At 43.2% G+C, this 18,018-nt stretch overlaps 1 protein-coding gene across 1 annotated transcript; it reads right to left on the bottom strand.

Moving 5' to 3' along the window:
- Positions 1–11,237: 11,237 nt before the first annotated feature.
- LOC109867639 (hyaluronidase-like) lies at positions 11,238–16,570 on the bottom strand. The gene is made up of 3 exons (XM_020456888.2): positions 15,434–16,570; positions 14,666–14,755; positions 11,238–13,162 (listed from the first exon to the last, which is right to left on the bottom strand). The coding sequence occupies exons 1-3, from the start codon at positions 16,361–16,363 to the stop codon at positions 12,704–12,706; spliced, it is 1,479 nt and encodes a 492-aa protein (XP_020312477.1). The 5' UTR covers positions 16,364–16,570; the 3' UTR covers positions 11,238–12,703.
- Between the last annotated feature and the right edge of the window lie 1,448 nt (positions 16,571–18,018).

Here is an 18,018-nt window from a genome sequence, read left to right as displayed (position 1 = left end):
CAAGCTTTGGTTGATTTCAAATGGAATCTACAAGTTAATAATAAATAACGTATGTTGAATTCACGTCTCCATCTCAACCAAAAACAAGTTAAAGGATAGGATTCAATCAAATCAAACTGAATTTAAAGTTAATTTGAAGTTTGATATGATTTAGTCCCATTTTTTTATTTAGATTTTTGGTTGAAATGGAGATGTGATCATCATCATATCAATTAATAATTTGAAGACAGTCTGGAATTAAAGCCAGAATCAGTGGCACTTGTGGAGCTGTCCAAGCCGAAGATACATCTTCTTCAAATGTTGATATTTGGTTGCGTTGACAACCAAACACAATTCAATATCACTTTTGCAATACGGTAAATGGCCTTATAACTTGTCAACAAATGATATGTTGGATTCACATCTCCATCTCAAACAAAAATACAAGTTAATGAATAGGATTAAGCCAGTGGCTGGTGGAACTATTCAAGCAGTAGATACATCTCCTTTCGATGTTGATATTTGTCTGCATTGTCAATCAAACACAATTCAATACTATTTTTGTAAAACAGTAAATAGCCTAATGTTAAGTCTCTTACAAACAAATGTAACAGTATTTATTCAACCTTAAAATGAGTAACACATCCATGGCCCCATATAAAGTTACTGTAACAATAAATGTATTCTTATTTAATCATAGAAAGCATGCATGTTCAGGGTCGCTGGCCTGTGGAATTCTTCACAATTGCTATAATAATCTGCACATAATCAAAAACAGCATTGATCACTTGCACCATGTACTGTAATCAGTGGCGACCCGTCATTCAGGGCAGAGCCCCACCTGTTTTGAGCCCCACCTGTGTTGCTAAGAAAGAAAAAAAAGACTTCCGTTCAAAAGTTTGTGGTCACTTAGAAATGACCTTGTTTTGGAAAGAAAAGCACATTTTTTGTCCATTAAAATAAAATAAAATAGATTTGCTAATGTTGTAAATTACTATTGTAGCTGGAAATATATTTTTTTTTAATGGAATATCTACATAGGCATACAGAGGCCCATTCTCAGCAACTATTGATAATTTAATTAAAATACTAATTGATCCCTAGAAAACCCTTTTGCAATTATGTTAGCACAGCTGAAAATTGCTGTGCTGATTGCTGAATAAAATAAATAAAACTGTCCTTCAGACTAGTGGAGTATCTGGAGAATCAGCATGTGTGGGTTCGATTACAGGCTCAAAACGTCCAGAAACAAAGACTTTCTTCTGAAACTCGTCAGTCTATTCTTGTTCTGAGAAATGAAGGCTTTTCAATGCGAGAAATTGCCAACAATTCACAGAACATTGCAAACTGGCTCTAACCAGAATAGAAAGGAGTGGGAGGCTCTGGTGCACAACTGAGCAAGAGGACAAGTACATTAGAGTGTCTACTGTCCTCAATTGGCAGCTTCATTAAATAGTACGAGCAAAACACCAGTCTCAATGTCAACAGTGAAGAGACGAAGCCGAGTTGCAAAGAAAAAGCCATATCTCAGACTGGCCAATAAAAAGAAAAGATTAAGATGGGAAAAAGAACACAGACACTGGACAGAGGAACTCTGCCTAAAAGGCCAGGATCCTGGGGTCTCCTCTTCACTGTTGACATTGAGACTGTCAATCCAGCATGACTCCTGCGGTGTTGAAAACACCTGGAAACTCGGAACTGGAAAATCTCAGACTTCAGTGACATAAACCAAACTGAGCACTCCAAACAATTATTTTTTTTAATTAAATTGACAAAACTCATAAATGATGGTTACTTTGTGTAGCAGGTTGTGAACTCTGCAAACAAAGGTTCCACTCCGATAATGAGAACGGTAGGCTAAATGTGTCACATTCGTTGTAACGAGGAGACCAAGGCGTGATGAGAATAGATGTATTTTAATGAACAATAAACACTTAACTATACAAAACAATAAAACGAACGTGAAGATATATATATAATGAGCGCAGACACAGGCAACTAAACATTGACAATAACCCACGAAATACCCAAGGAATATGGCTGCCTAAATATGGTTCCCAATCAGAGACAACGATAAACAGCTGCCTCTAATTGAGAACCAATCTAAGCAACCATAGACATACATAACACCTAGACTACTAAACACCCATAGACATACAAAACCCATAGACAGGGTCAAAAACACACACATCACTCTGACCCACCCTGTTATGCCCACCCTGACCTAACCCAAATAATAAAGAAAACAAAGAATACTAAGGTCAGGGTGTGACAGTAACACCCCCCCCCCCCCAAAGGTGGACCCCCGGCCGCACACCTAAACATATACGGGAGGGTCTGGGTGGGCATAACTGGGTGGGCATAACTCCGAGGTGGCGGTTCTGGCTCGGGACGTGGACCCCGCTCTACTTCTGACTCGTCACACTTACTTAATGTCTCTGGAGCGGGAACCCTCACCACTGATCACGGACTAGAGGACGCCACTGGACTGATGGTCGAGTCTGGAGTGAGTGGCGCCTCTGGATTTGAGGGAGACTCTGGCAGATCCGGACTGGAGGGAGACTCTGGCGGATCCGGACTGGAGGGAGACTCTGGCGGATCCGGACTGCGACCCGTCGTAGGAGGTTCCGGTCTGCGGCCCGTCGTAGGAGGTTCCGGTCTGCGGCCCGTCGTAGGAGGTTCCGGTCTGCAGCCCGTCGTAGGAGGTTCCGGTCTGCGGCCCGTCGTAGGAGGTTCCGGCCTGTAGACTGTCGCCGGACGCTCTGGACTGGGTATTGTTGCCGGACACTCTGGACTGGGAACTGTCGCCGGATGCTCTGGACTGGGTACTGTCGCCGGACGCACTGGACTGGCGAGGCGCACTGTAGGCCTGGTGCGTGGTGCCGGCACTGGTGGTACCGGGCTGGGGACATGCACCTCAGGGTGAGTGCGAGGAGCAGGAACAGGGAGTACTGGACCTTGGAGACGCACTGGAGGCCTGGTGCGTGGTGTTGGCACTGGTGGTACTGGGCTGGGGACACGCACCTCAGGGTGAGTGCGGGGAGCAGGCACAGAACATACTGTGCTGTGGAGGCGTACTGGAGGTCTGGAGTGTAGAGCTGACACAACCCGTCCTGGCTGGATGTTTATACTTGCCCTGCAAATGCAGGGCGCTGGCACAGGACGCACAGGACTGTGCAGACTCACAGTACGCAGAGCCGGCGCAGGATATCCTGGTCCATGGAGGTATACTGGAGACCAGGAGCGCTGAGCCGGCACCATCCTTCCTGGCTGGATGCCCATTCTAGCCAGGCAACTGCGAGGAGCTGGAATAGAGCACACCGGGCTAGAAATGCCACTGGAGACACCGTGTGTGTTCCGGTGCCACCTGACTCAGCCAATCTCCTCGTGTGCCCCCCCAAAAAATGTTTGGGGGCTGTCTCTCGGGCTTCCGTGCTAGCCGTGTACCCTTATATTGTCGCTGTTCCTCCATTCTCCTGTATCCCTCCTCGCACTACTCCATAGAATCCCAAGCGGACTCTGGTACTCTCCCTGGATCAATTGACCACCTCTCTATCTCCTCCCAGGTTGTTACCTACTCATCCTTCTCCCGGGTCCACTCTTCCACAAAGCACTGTTCCTCCCTTTCACGCTGCTTGGTCCTTGTTTGGTGGGTTATTCTGTCACATTCTTTGTAACGAGGAGACCAAGGCGCAGCGTGATGAGAATCCATATCTTTTAATGAACAATAAACACTTCACAAACTATACAAAATAATCAAACGAACGTGAAGCTATATATAAGACACAGGCAACTAAACATAGACAATAACCCAGGGCGTGACAAAATGACTGTAATTCATACATGCTTTAACAGAAATGAATGTAACCAAATGACAGACGATTAACGGTACATTTACTGGGACTACTGGTGTTGTACGTAATAGGGAATTGATCAAAAATGTACAATCAAAGGGGAAACCATTCACACAATGAATGCACAAGAATTGGTGGGAGACAGCTGAGGACATTCTGGAGAGCTGAATGCATGTATTCTGGAGAGAGACATGTCATATCCTCGCCACACACCCCTCCCCTTGTTCTTGTTGAAACATTTTCAACTATATTCAAGGGAAGTTGTCTTGACACACATTTTGTTTTTTCACTGACCGCTGCAACTCAATCAACTAGGCCTATTGCCACACATGCTGCTCAAATTTCAGGCTTCCCAAATAGGCACAGGCCTACACACTTGTGATTTGAATCAATACACAGCTATATCTTTTTAAGAAGCTAATGATCCTCTGTGGCTAAGTCATGCTTTCTGGTGATGTATTTTGAATGATTTTATTTAAACAGGAGAAATTATATCATTTTGGCACAACATCAATTTACTTTAGGGGAAGCCAGCATCCGAACAGTGCCAACTTTCCTTTCCAATTCGCAAGAGGCTGAAACTAGAGATCTTTATATAATGACAAGATGCTCATGCGTCTGCCCTAACAATGGGAGTCAGCAAAGGCTGTGCGCAAAGGCAGGCTACAAGCTTAGGTCTGCGTAATATGCCCATCAAAACACATTGGGCGTATTCTGTACAGATTTTGTTGAGAGTGAGCAGTCTCGCTTCCCCTCTTCCTCTCTGCTGAAACTATAACCGGAGAAAGCACCCCCCTCTGTCTTACAATATGTATCTGATCCTGTCTGGCCAGAAATAGTATGACATGCTGTTCTGTTTTTGTATAGACAGCATCAGATGCATGGTCTACACATACTTAGACAGAGGAGCGCTGTTTCACTCAATCTGATTTTTATAATTATTTGACCTTTTATTTAACTAGGCAAGTCAGTTAAGAACAAATTCTTATTTTCAATGACAGCCTAGGAACAGTGGGTTAACTGCCTGTTCAGGGGTAGTACAACAGATTTGTACCTTGTCAGCTCGGGGGTTTGAACTTGCAACCTTCTGGTTACTAGTCCAACACTCTAACCACTAGGCTACCCTATGCTTTATCTGAGATTGTCGGTGTGCTTTTTGATCAAATAAATTATAAATATTCAATATTTTATTTTGATGGGCAAGCAGTGTACGGTAGGGCGGGCCCATAATGTCAGCCCTGAAGGTTTGATTAGATAAACTAGCAAGTCTATTTGTTTGGTTACCACCGCAACTACTGTCACTATCTAGTAAACTTGCTAGCTACTTTAGTGGATGTTAAACACATTTCTACAGGCAAATGAACACGTTTCTTTATAGCCATGGTGTAAAAGGGATAATCAAGCTCTATATGTTTTCTGGAAAATTACGCAACTCCATGGTCCACGTCATTCATTCATTTCCATAGAAAGCATAGCCCTCGTTGATTATCCCTTACTTATACAACGGGTGGTTCTAATCCTGAGTGCTGATTGGTTAAAACCGCATTCCAGCTGGTGTCTATTCCAGAAGTAATCACAGGCCAAATCTATGAAGTTAAAATGTCTATTTACTCTGTTCCATCTAACTGCAATCCACTGTCTCATCATCCCAGCCAGGCAATTTATAAACTTGATCTCCACTGTAAAAAGCATCGACATTATTTAACTTTTTTTTTTGACTAACTTTTTCTTTTCAACAATGGAGATTTTTATATAAACCTTGCTGTCTGTCTGTCTCTTCGACATTTGCAACATTGTTTCAATATTCAAATTCGATCTCCAGCGGTCCGATAGTAATGAACGTGTCTGGAGTCGGAACGAGACAGACAGGCAGTGATTCTCAGCCAGTCGAAATCATCAAATCAAATCAAATAATATTGGTCACATACACATAAACTCAGCAAAAAAAGAAGACCCTGTCTTTCAAATATAATTCGTAAAAATTCAAATAACTTTACAGATCTTCATTGTAAAGGGTTTAAACACTGTTTCCCATGCTTGTTCAATGAACCATAAACAATTAATGAATGTGCACCTGTGGCATGGTCATTAAGACACTTACAGCTTACAGACGGTAGGCAATTAAGGTCACAGTTATGAAAACACACCTGCAGGACAGGTACAGGATGGCAACAACAACTGCCAGAGATACACCAGGAATGCACAATCCCTCCATCAGTGCTCTGCTGTCCACAGTCTGAGAGGCTTGACTGGGGGCTTGTAGACCTCACCGGTATGAAAAAAAGTGCTCTTCACCAGGGGTGGTGGTCAGATTCGCGTTTATCGTCGAAGGAATTATTGTTACACTGAGGCTTGTACTCTGGAGCTGAATCGATTTGGAGCTGGAGGGTCCGTCATGGTCTGGGGCAGTGTGTCACAGCATCATCGGACTGAGCTTGTTGTCATTGCAGGCAATCTCAATGCTGTACGTTACAGGGAAGACATCCTCCTCCCTCATGTGGTAGCCTTCCTGCAGGCTCATCCTGACATGACCATCCAGCAAGACAATGCCACCAGCCATACCGCTCATTCTGTGTGTGTTATCCTGCAAGACAGGAATGTCAGTGTTCTGCCATGGCCAGCGAATAGCCCGGATCTCAATCCCATTGAGCATGTCTAGGACCTGTTGGATCGAAGGGTGAGGGTTAGGGCCATTCCCCCCAGAAATGTCCGGGAACTTGCAAGTGCCTTGGTGAAAGAGTGGAGTAACATCTCACAGCAAGAACTGGCAAATCTGGTGCAGTCCATGAGGAGGAAATGCACTGCAGTACTTAATGCAGCTAGTGGCCACTCCAGATACTGATGGTTACTTTTGATTTTGATCCCCCCCTTTGTTCAGGGACACATTATTCCATTACTGTTAGTCACATGTCTGTAGAACTTGTTCAGTTTGTCTCAGTTGTTGAATCTTGTTTTGTTCATACAAATATTTACACATGTTAAGTTTGCTGAAAATAAAAGCAGTTGAGGGTGAGAGGACGTTTATTTTTTTTGCTGAGTACATTTAGCAGATTTTATTGCGCGTGTAACAAAATGCTTGTGTTCCTAGCTCCAACAATTTCAGTAATATCTAACAATTCACAACAATACACCCAAATCTAAAGTTAAAGATTGGAGTTAAAAAATATATATTAGGACGAGCAATGTCGGAGGGGCATTGACTAAAATACAGTAGAATATAATACAGTACATACATGTGAAGTGAGTAAAGCAGTATGTAAACATTATTCAAGTGACCAGTGATTCCATGTCTAAGGTGAAGGGTTGAGTAACCGGGCAGTAGCTGCTAGTGATGGCCTTGAGATAGAAGCTGTTTTTCAGTCTCTTGGTCCCAGCTTTGATGCACCTGTACTGACCTCGCCTTCTGGATGGTAGCGGGGTGAACAGGCCGTGGCTCGGGTGGTTGATGTCCTTGATGATCTTTTCGGCTTTCCTGTGATATCCAGTGCTGTAGGTGTCCAGTGTGCCCCCGGTGATGCGTTAGGCAGACCGCACCACCCTTTGGAGAGCCCTACGCTTGTGGGCAGTGCAGTTGCCATACCAGGCGGTGATACAGCTCAACAGGATGCTCTCGGTTGTGCATCTATAAATGTTTGTGAGGGTCTTAGGGGCCAAGCCAAATATCTTCAGCCTCCTGAGGTTGAAGAGATGCTGTTGTGCACCACACCGTCTGTGTGGGTGGACCATTTCAGATCAGAGCTGAGGAACTTGAAGCTTTTCACCTTTTCCATTGCGGTCCCGTCGATGTGGATAGTGGCGTGCTCTCTCTGCTGTTTCCTGAAGTCCACGATTAGATCCTTCATTTTGTTGACGTTGAGGGAGAGGTTATTTTCCTGGCACCACTCTGCCAGGGCCCTCACCTCCTCCCTGTAGGCTGTCTTGTCATTGTTGGTAATCAGGCCTACAACTGTTATGTCTTCTGCTAACTTGATGATGAGTGTACAGGTGAACAGGGAGTACAGGAGGGGCCTGAGCATGCACTCTTGTGGGGCCTCTGTGTTGAGGCTCAGCCAAGTGGCGATGTTGTTTCCTCCCTTCACCACCTGGGGGTGGCCCGTCTGGAAATCCAGCACCCAGTTGCACAGGGTGGGGTTCAGACCCAGGGCCCCGAGCTTAATGATGAGCTTGGAGAGTAATATTGTGTTGAAGGCTGAGCTATAGTCAATGAACATCATTCTTATATAGGTATTCCTCTTGTCCAGATGGGATAGGGCAGTGACATGAATCAGCTGGTATAATTGTAATGGATATATACAAAGAAATGTAATAGAATACCTCATGATAAGCTGTAGACCATACTATTTACAGAGAGAGTTTTTGTCTGTATTTTTCATAGCTGTCTATTTACCACCCCAAGCTGATGCTGGCACTAAGACCGCACTCAACAAGCTGTATAAGGCAATAAGCAAACAAGAACATTCTCATCCAGAAGCGGAGCTCCTAGTGGCCAGTGATTTTAATGCAGGAAAACTTAAATCCGTTGTACCTCATTTCTACCAGCATGTCACTCGTGCTACTGGAGGGGGGAAAAACTCTAGATCACGTTTTCTCTACATACAAAGATTCTCCCCTGCTCTCTATTTGGCAAATTGGACCATAACTCTATCCTGATTCCTGCTTACAAGCAAAATCAAATATGAAGCACCAGAGACGCGCTCAATATGGAAGTGGTCTGATAAAGTGGATGCTAAGCATGTTTCACTAGCACAGACTGGAATATGTTCTGTGATTCATCCGTTGGCATTGAGGAGCACCCACATTGACCTTACATACATACCCCAAGCATAAGCCATGGATTACAGGTAACAACCGCCCTGGGCTAAAGGCTAGAAGCCATGGATTACAGGCAACGTCTGCATCGATCTAAAGGCTGGAGCTGCCACTTTCAAGGAGCAGGACACTAATCTGGATGCTTTTAAGAAATCCTTCTATGCCCTCAGATGAACCATCAAGCAAGCAAAGCGTCAATACAGGATTAAGATTGAATCCTACTATACCGGCTCTGATGCTCGACGAATGTGGCAGGGCCATGCGTGACCGCACCATCTGTTCCGAACATGTTCACATTGACGGGGCTGTAGAAGAGTGGGTCGAGATCTTCAAGTTCCTCGGTGTCCACATCACTAAGGACCTGTCATGGTCCAAACACACCGACACAGTAGTGAAGAGGGCATGGCAATGCTTCTTCCCCAGCAGGAGGCTGAAAAGATTTGGCGTGGCCCTCAAAAAGTTCTACAGCTGCATCATTGAGAGCATCTTGACTGGCTGCATCACTGTTTGGTATGGCAACTGCTCGGCATCTGACCATAAGGTGCTACAGAGGGTAGTACGTACGGCCCAGTACATCACTGGGGCCGAACTCCCTGCCATCAAGGACATCTATTCCAGGCGGTGTCAGAAGGCCTTAAAAATTGTCAAAGACTCCAGCCACCCAAGTCATGGACTGTTTTCTCTGTTACCGCACTGCAAGTTTTACCAGAGTGCCATGTCTGGGACCAAAAGGCATCTACAAGCCATAAGACTTGTGAACAGCTAATCAAATGGCTACCCAGACTATTTGCGTTGCCCCTCCTCCCTCTTAAACGTTGCTGCCTCTCCCTGTTATTCTCTATACATAGTCACTTTAATAACTCTACCTGCATGTATGTATTACCTCAATTAACTTGACACCGGTGCCCCCGCACATTGACTCTGTACCGGTACCCCCTGTCTATAGCCCCGCTATTGTTATTTACTGCTGCTCTTTAATTATTAGTTTTTTTCTTAAAACTTCAATTTGGTTAAGGGCTTGTAAGTAAGCATTTCACTGTTGTATTCAAATAAAATGTGATTTGATTTGATTAGTGTGTATATTAATGGTGAAATGTGCAACACCATTCCCCCCTCCATATTTTATTAAAATAATTCAAATAAGCCAACTAGACTTTGCTTTTAAGTATTCGTTTCTAAAGAATTTCTAAATATAACTGATTACACGGATTTTAACACACGTGTGTCACACCCTAATCTGTTTCACCTGTCTTTGTTTTGTCTCCACCCCCCTCCAGGTGTCGCCCATCTTCCCCATTATCCCCTGTGCATTTATATCTGTGTTCTCTGTTGTCAGTTCATCTTGTCTCATCAAGCCTACAGCGTGTTTTTCGTACTCCTGTGTTCTTGAGCCCCTGATTTCTAGTTATCCCGGTTTTGGTCATTCTGCCTGCACTGACCCTGAACCTGCCTGTCGTTCTGTACCTTTTGACACTGCGCTAGATTACTGACTTCTGCCTGACCTGACCCTTAGTCTGCCTTCCACTCTGTACCTTACGGACTCTGCCTTGGATTTACCGACCTCTGCCTGCCCTTGACCTGTCGTTTGCCTGCCCCCTGTTTTATAATAAACGTCTGTTATTCATACTGTCTGCATCAGGGTCTTATTCTGTGTTGTGACAACTTGTGTGAAACACTATGCCAAAATCTTCTACAGGGTAACTGGCACCTCCGGGAGCAGTTTCCCCGGGAACTTAAAACAAACGCCCCTTTTCTAAAAACAACATATCATTAAATAACAAAAAAAAGTGTAGACTGTTTATTTCCCCTTATACTTTATTCACCTAAACATGACCTTCATCCACAAATTTTATTTTATCCAAAGTTGCTTTTTTGTGTCAGCAATTAGACATTGTTCTTAGGGGGGCTAGTTACCCCCTAGTACCCTAATAGCTGGGGCCATTTATTTTTTATTTTTTGCCATTTACCAAATTGCATTTTAAATTTCCCCTTTTTTGTAAACATAAAACATAAAATACTGACAAATGGATTCAGAAAGAAATATATATATTGTGATATTATATTTTGTCTATGTCGCTCAGCCCTAGTTATAACTATATTTGGACAATACCCTAATTAGATAGCATCATGTAAACATATTGAAATGCCATTTTTAGACTAAGTTTCAAAGTTTGGCAACTTCGTATAATAATATGGTACATCAATATTGGCAGAGCATTGCAGTGACGTTTTCAGAGCCACTTCCATTATCATTGAAGTATGTTCTTAGAACATCATTGGAACATCATGTCATAACGTTACAGAATAACTTCATAAGACTCTCGCAAAAGGATGTAGAGGTGAATAAACCGTAAGCTATACAAGCAAAGAGAGTCGCACACTCCATCTGTACAACCTCCCAGTCATTTAACGTTTCACCATCACTGTGCCTAACTTCATGAGAGTCTAGTGGGAATGTACCCTTCATGTTGTTTTATGTATTTAGGATGACTTCTCCATTAACAGTCGCACTATGTTTCTTTTAGGTTTTAGACCAAATGTGTATTTTATATGTCATTTTTTCATGGGGGGGGGGGGGGGGGGTGGCTTACAGGTACAATATTTAAATGTTTATGATTTCATATTCCGGTCATATATTTTCAATTCATTATTTTACCTAACCACATTCTGTATATACAGGAAAAGAAAACAAAAAATAAATGATGTCCAATTTCATAGTAAGACATTTCCTTGGTATTAAATATAGTCTATGAACAAATGTAAAATATATACATTGATTGTTCGAATTATCGGATTCTAAGGTTCTGTTTTTCCCATATTCTTTTCCAGTTAAAGGGCTATTCAAATTCACTTAGATCTGTAGACCATACTTTTGTATTGGCTACCTCTGAATATGAGCTTTCCAACAGTTGTTTATATATGAAAGAGATTTGTCCTTTTGGTAGCCCAGATCCTTTATATATAAATCCCATCATTGGATGGTTTGGTAGTTGGGTTTCCCGAGATACTCCATAGGCCAACATAGCTGACCGAAGTTGTAAATATAGAAAGAAAGAGATGCCTGGAAATGTGTATGTGTTTTTCAAATCTTGGATTGTTCTCAAACCATTATGTGCCAAATAGAAATTGTATGAGCAACAATAGGACCAAAACATAGTTTACAATGTTTAAGGGAAATATCAGTAAACCAATTTAGGACGGGGCGAAATGTCAGTGCCTGGAAATACAATTTAAAGTTTGGTCTTTCCCTCTTTGTAGATGTTTTGTTTTAATTACCTTTACATTTACATTTTGAAACCACAATATGAATTTTATCCCAATAGCCAGAAGGGGGAGCCACGGGAAGCATTGACCTACAGATATTCAGCCGTGGCAATATATTCATTTTGACAATAGATATTCTGCCAGTGAAAGCAATTGGGATGTTAATCTATCTACTGGGGTCAGATTGAATTGATTTCAGCATTCTGTTAAAGTTTCTGGCAATTGTTTTATGACAGGCAGGAAATATATCTACTTCCAAATATTTAAAATTCAAATGATTGGGGCAGATTTTTCAGAACCTATTCAATTGAAATCCAGACATAATTGCTGAAGTTTGTTCGGGGATGTTTTTGGAACACCATGTCTTAATGTCACACTATAACTTTATGAGACCATTGTAGGTATATTCCCTGCTTGTTGTTTTGAATAACAATTTCCATCAAAATCAGCAGAACGCTCCGGTAATGTTTCCACACAACCACTATTTCATCCACATTTTGTTGCGCCAGTAAGTTCTGAGAACATTAACGCGATGTTGTGTTATTATATTCCCTGGCAACCTAATGTGAACCTTAGGAGAATGTTCTGTGGTCGTTTATACAGATGTTGTGCACAACAATTTAGTGAATGTTAGGAGCACATTCCAATTATATTTCATTTGAAACATTTCTCATAAAAAAAATATTTGGTGATTACAAATGTTTGTGGGATGTTATCATCCTAATGTTAGCTGGAACTTAATAAGAATGTTATTTAATGTCCTGGGAATGTTCCCAGTTTGCTGGGTAGTCCTCTCTCTACAGTATCAAGCACTTGATGATGAGGCAGAGACCAAGGAACATGATGACACACAGACAGGAGAAGTGAAGTGACAGGATGACCAGTATGTCCCCTAGCAGGCTGTTGTCCCTAGGTCGGGGCATGGGAGGGAGCGGTGGCATCTGGGGCATCTCGCAGTAGACCCCCGTCCAGCCTTGGTAGCATTGGCAGGTAAACTTGTGCTTCATGTCCAGGATGTCGTGGTTGTTAAGATGGCCGCTCACGTGGAAGCGGGGCCCCCGGGGGCCCAGGTTGCGGCGAATGTGGAAGAAACGGGGATTGAGGTGGAGGTAGGCTCCTGAGTCGAGGCTCTTCCTCACACACTTGCCGTTCTTCTTGCACAGGGCTTTGCTGCACAGCTTGGCGGCTGAGGTGACGTTGATGACATAGTGGCCTAACGGGCCATCAATATACTTCTTCACGGTCAGGCAGTTTCTCTGGAGGTGCACATAGACAGGCAGAGGCACAAACACAATGTGATGCACAGCATAAATACACAGCATAAGTATAGGTGTCTGTGAAAGTATAGCTAAAAAATAGGCCTGCAGTTCACTGGGAATAATAGTTATGTTGAATGAACCTTCCTTATGTCACCCACAGTATGTTAATTTACTTCATGCACTATCCCTTATGTCACCCACAGTATGTTAATTTACTTCATGCACTATCCCTTATGTCACCCACAGTATGTTAATTTACTTCATGCACTATCCCTTATGTCACCCACAGTATGCTAATTTACTTCATGCACTATCCCTTATGTCACCCACAGTATGTTAATTTACTTCATGCACTATCCCTTATGTCACCCACAGTATGTTAATTTACTTCATGCACTATCCCGTATGTCACCCACAGTATGTTAATTTGCTTCATGCACTATCCCTTATGTCACCCACAGTATGTTAATTTACTTAATGCACTATCCCTTATGTCACCCACAGTATGTTAATTTACTTCATGCACTATCCCTTATGTCACACACAGTATGTTAATTTACTTCATGCACTATCCCTTGGCTTTCTTCTCTTTTTTTCTCTTCGTTTGATTTCCTCTAAAACTGGAATGGAGGGAATCAAGGCTTGAAATGTTCAATCTAATACACAGGATGAGCTTGGTAAAAACATATTGGGTCAATTGCAACCAACATGGAGAACTTAATGTGCAGCTGCAGGTTAGCGCTGGATTTCCTATGCTACTAAGGAGAGATTACATGTTAAAACAAACCTGCTTGCATCCGAAAACCGACCAGAATAAACCAGCAGATCAGTTCATCTCCCATTGTTACTGGGTCAAACAAGTTAGATACCAGACATCTTCATCTAGGTTCTCACTCCTGGCCCCAATGAAATAGCAACCAATCACCGGCTGACTAAATTTTATGACCGCCATAGCCCTATTCAGGAAGATTGAAAATAGCACAGCTTGTAATTAATCCAAAATAATTATTGTAAGAATTTAGACCCAGTGAATTGTAAGAAACTCTAGTGGAGTATAGTTCAGTACAGCACAGCACAGTAGAGTAGAGTACAGTTCAGTACAGTAGAGTACAGTACAGTTCAGTACAGCACAGCACAGCACAGTAGAGTACAGTACAGAGTACCATACTGTACTGTACTCTACTTTACTGTACTCCACTCTACTTTACTGAACTATACTCTACTTTCCTGTACTGTACTGTACTCTACTTGAGTTAAGTGTGCAGTAGAGTACAGTAAAGTACAATACAGTACAGTACATTATAGATTTCTATGTTTGGATCACATTAGAATATCAATTGTGATTTGACATAACTTGATAAGACTATCATTTTATGAACATGATTAGTTGAAATCACGTGTTTCCAGGCAAAAAAAGGTGCCCCACTGTTGGTCCTCAGATCCGGGATTAATAAATAAAAACAATCATATTGCATATAGTTTTCTGTGTTATTTCTTTACCTGAGTTCGAGCATATTCTGAGGAGCCCCAAAGTACCACTCCTGACGCCCCAAGAGCTGCACTCTCTCCAATAGTGTGCACCAGGTCACTCTAGGAGAGACATAATAAAAGATGTAACACTGCAGACACAGTCTCCCCTTCAGGTCAAAGTGAGGTGAATACTTGACCTGCTCCAGTGATCAATGTTGACTGGTACATTCTCATGTTTTACACCCTGAAACTCAAAATAGAGATCATGGCCCAATCCAGAAAAAGCCCTATATCACCTCCCTATAGGTACTTTAATACACCTGAAAGGTTCAAATACTGTAGGTAAGCAATATCCACCCAGCCAATCAGAGGGCAAGGTAGAAATGCTTAAACTATCCAGTTATTTCAGATCTACTCAAGTGCCTATAGGGGTTAAGGGCTAGGGGATGTTTCTGGATGGAGCCCATGTATTGTAAATAAATGAAAGGTCATGTGAGATTTCATAGCTGAGACTAAGCAATCTACTCATCACTCTGTGACAGTTCCAGAAGCTTCTGGGAGATTAATAGCTTTTTATCAACCTGAACATGGCAGGAGACAAGACAAGTGACTTAACAGAGGTTAGGTAGTTTATCACAATGACTGAAAGGCAATACAAACCTTGCACAAATGATAAAAAGCGCTAACTTGTGTTAAGAAGCGCTAAAAATGTGTTGGAATATTTAGCACTGTTCTAACACTATTATTTTCACTCTTGAACCAACAGCAACATCACCAGTTATTAGTAATCCTTCTCACCTCTGAGAGGACCGTGAAGGTGTAGGCATAGAAGGGTCTAGAGTAGACAAACACAGGCAGGGTGAAGTCAGTGCGTGCGATGGAGGCAATCCTCATGGCCTCTTTGACGCGGTAGTGGACAAACTTGACGGTGTTGGCCGAGGACTTGAGTTCGTAGTCTAGGTACACAGAGGGGTAGAGAGCTGTGCTCTCCCTCCAAAGCCACATCAGATGGTCATTGCGGACATGCTCCACGTTGGGGCATTCACCTGTGTAGCGATGCGGGTGTGTCTTGTAGCCATAGTTGTAGCAGTCGGGGAACAAGTAGAAGCCCCAGAGGCCGTCAGGTCGTCGACTTTCGGCCAACAGTAGAGTATTGTTCATAAAGGCCTGTCCGGCCCTCTCAAAGGCCTCCTTGGCCTCATTCTCCACCTTGCTCTCAGGCCAATCTGGATGGAGCATCCGGATCTGCTCCTTGGACTTGTTGCGGTAGATGTCCTTCGAGCCCCAGTTGCGCACCCACTGGGGCCTCCAGTTTTCCCAGTCAATGACACCCAGGCCTCGGAAGTCCTTGTGAGGAATGAGCTTGTCGATGTCGGCCCTGGCCTTGCTCAGGTGCTTGGACAGGCTCTGGTTCTGGGGCAGGCCCCCGTTGATGGGGTTCCCAGAGCTGGCGTAGTAAGGATAATAGCCCAGGTGGCTATGGTAGAAGATGGTGACATTGGGCCCGCTAAGGGTCTCGTTGAGGTTGGCCACGATGTCAAAGACGCTGAGGTCCAGGTCCACCTTGAAGCGAAGGCGGCAGGACTCTGTCGGGGCGTTCCACACTACGATGAAGGGCCGATGAGGGATAAGAGGAGCCTGGGCCTGCTTCATCTGCTCACCACCGGCCCCTTCTCTGACCCCAATCCACAACACTACCACCAGCAGACAGCAGCGAATCAGCGCCATCGCCCTAGAGTCTTAGTCGTTCTATCCCAACATGAAAAGGAAAAAGAACAGGATAGAAATCACGGGATAAAAGTAAACGCATCATGGGCTTCAGTAGGCAGGGATAATCAAGGCTGGAAAGGACATGTGAGTGAGGGTCAATGAGCTGCACTGCTCTAGATTGCACACACTGTACAATGGTCCTCTATTCTTCTCAGAGAAAGGTGCCATTTGACTGAATGTGCTCCTGTCAAGATCTATCAAGTCTGCCGGGCTTATTTTGTCATATTGCCCTAACAAAGACGTTTTGAGTTGGCCTTCGTTAATGTGACCACGATGAAGATATTTACATATCAGAGTGGGCCTTAATTAGAACTGTTGCGTTTGTTGTTTTGACAATGATTCCCATCCATCACCAGGCATGCACACCAACACAGACACAGACACACACATGCACAAACACGCACACACACACACGCACAAACACGCACACACACACACACACGCTCACTCTTTTCAGGATCTTGTGTAAGATGCCCCCACACCTAATTGCAATTAGTGCCTTTATCCGAGTCCAGGGAGAGAAACCATGACCCCACTCTCAGAATACAAGGCCCCTGACGTTGTCTTCAATAGAGACATGGAAAATCGGCCGTAATTTTTATCCACCCCTGATGGGATTGTGATTGCTTCATTTATTTAATAATTCCTTCACTTCTAGGAGAACATCCTTGTCTGTATACTGTATATGCAATAGGTACATTGTATGGTGTAATGATAATAATCAAGATATACAGTGCCTTGCGAAAGTATTCGGCCCCCTTGAACTTTGCGACCTTTTGTCACATTTCAGGCTTCAAACATAAAGATATAAAACTGTATTTTTTTGTGAAGAATCAACAACAAGTGGGGCACAATCATGAAGTGGAACGACATTTATTGGATATTTCAAACTTTTTTAACAAATCAAAAACTGAAAAATTGGGCGTGCAAAATTATTCAGCCCCTTTACTTTCAGTGCAGCAAACTCTCTCCAGAAGTTCAGTGAGGATCTCTGAATGATCCAATGTTGACCTAAATGACTAATGATAAATACAATCCACCTGTGTGTAATCAAGTCTCCGTATAAATGCACCTGCACTGTGATAGTCTCAGAGGTCCGTTAAAAGCGCAGAGAGCATCATGAAGAACAAGGAACACACCAGGCAGGTCCGAGATACTGTTGTGAAGAAGTTTAAAGCCGGATTTGGATACAAAAAGATTTCCCAAGCTTTAAACATCCCAAGGAGCACTGTGCAAGCGATAATATTGAAATGGAAGGAGTATCAGACCACTGCAAATCTACCAAGACCTGGCCGTCCCTCTAAACTTTCAGCTCATACAAGGAGAAGACTGATCAGAGATGCAGCCAAAAGGCCCATGATCACTCTGGATGAACTGCAGAGATCTACAGCTGAGGTGGGAGACTCTGTCCATAGGACAACAATCAGTCGTATATTGCACAAATCTGGCCTTTATGGAAGAGTGGCAAGAAAAAAGCAATTTCTTAAAGATATCCATAAAAAGTGTTGTTTAAAGTTTGCCACAAGCCACCTGGGAGACACACCAAACATGTGGAAGAAGGTGCTCTGGTCAGATGAAACCAAAATTGAACTTTTTGGCAACAATGCAAAACG

The sequence above is a fragment of the Oncorhynchus kisutch genome, linkage group LG22, assembly GCF_002021735.2.
Source record: "Oncorhynchus kisutch isolate 150728-3 linkage group LG22, Okis_V2, whole genome shotgun sequence".
Classification (NCBI taxonomy): Eukaryota; Metazoa; Chordata; class Actinopteri; order Salmoniformes; family Salmonidae; genus Oncorhynchus; species Oncorhynchus kisutch.
Note: the sequence above shows the minus strand (reverse complement) of the source record. Positions and strands in the feature narration are given on the sequence as shown.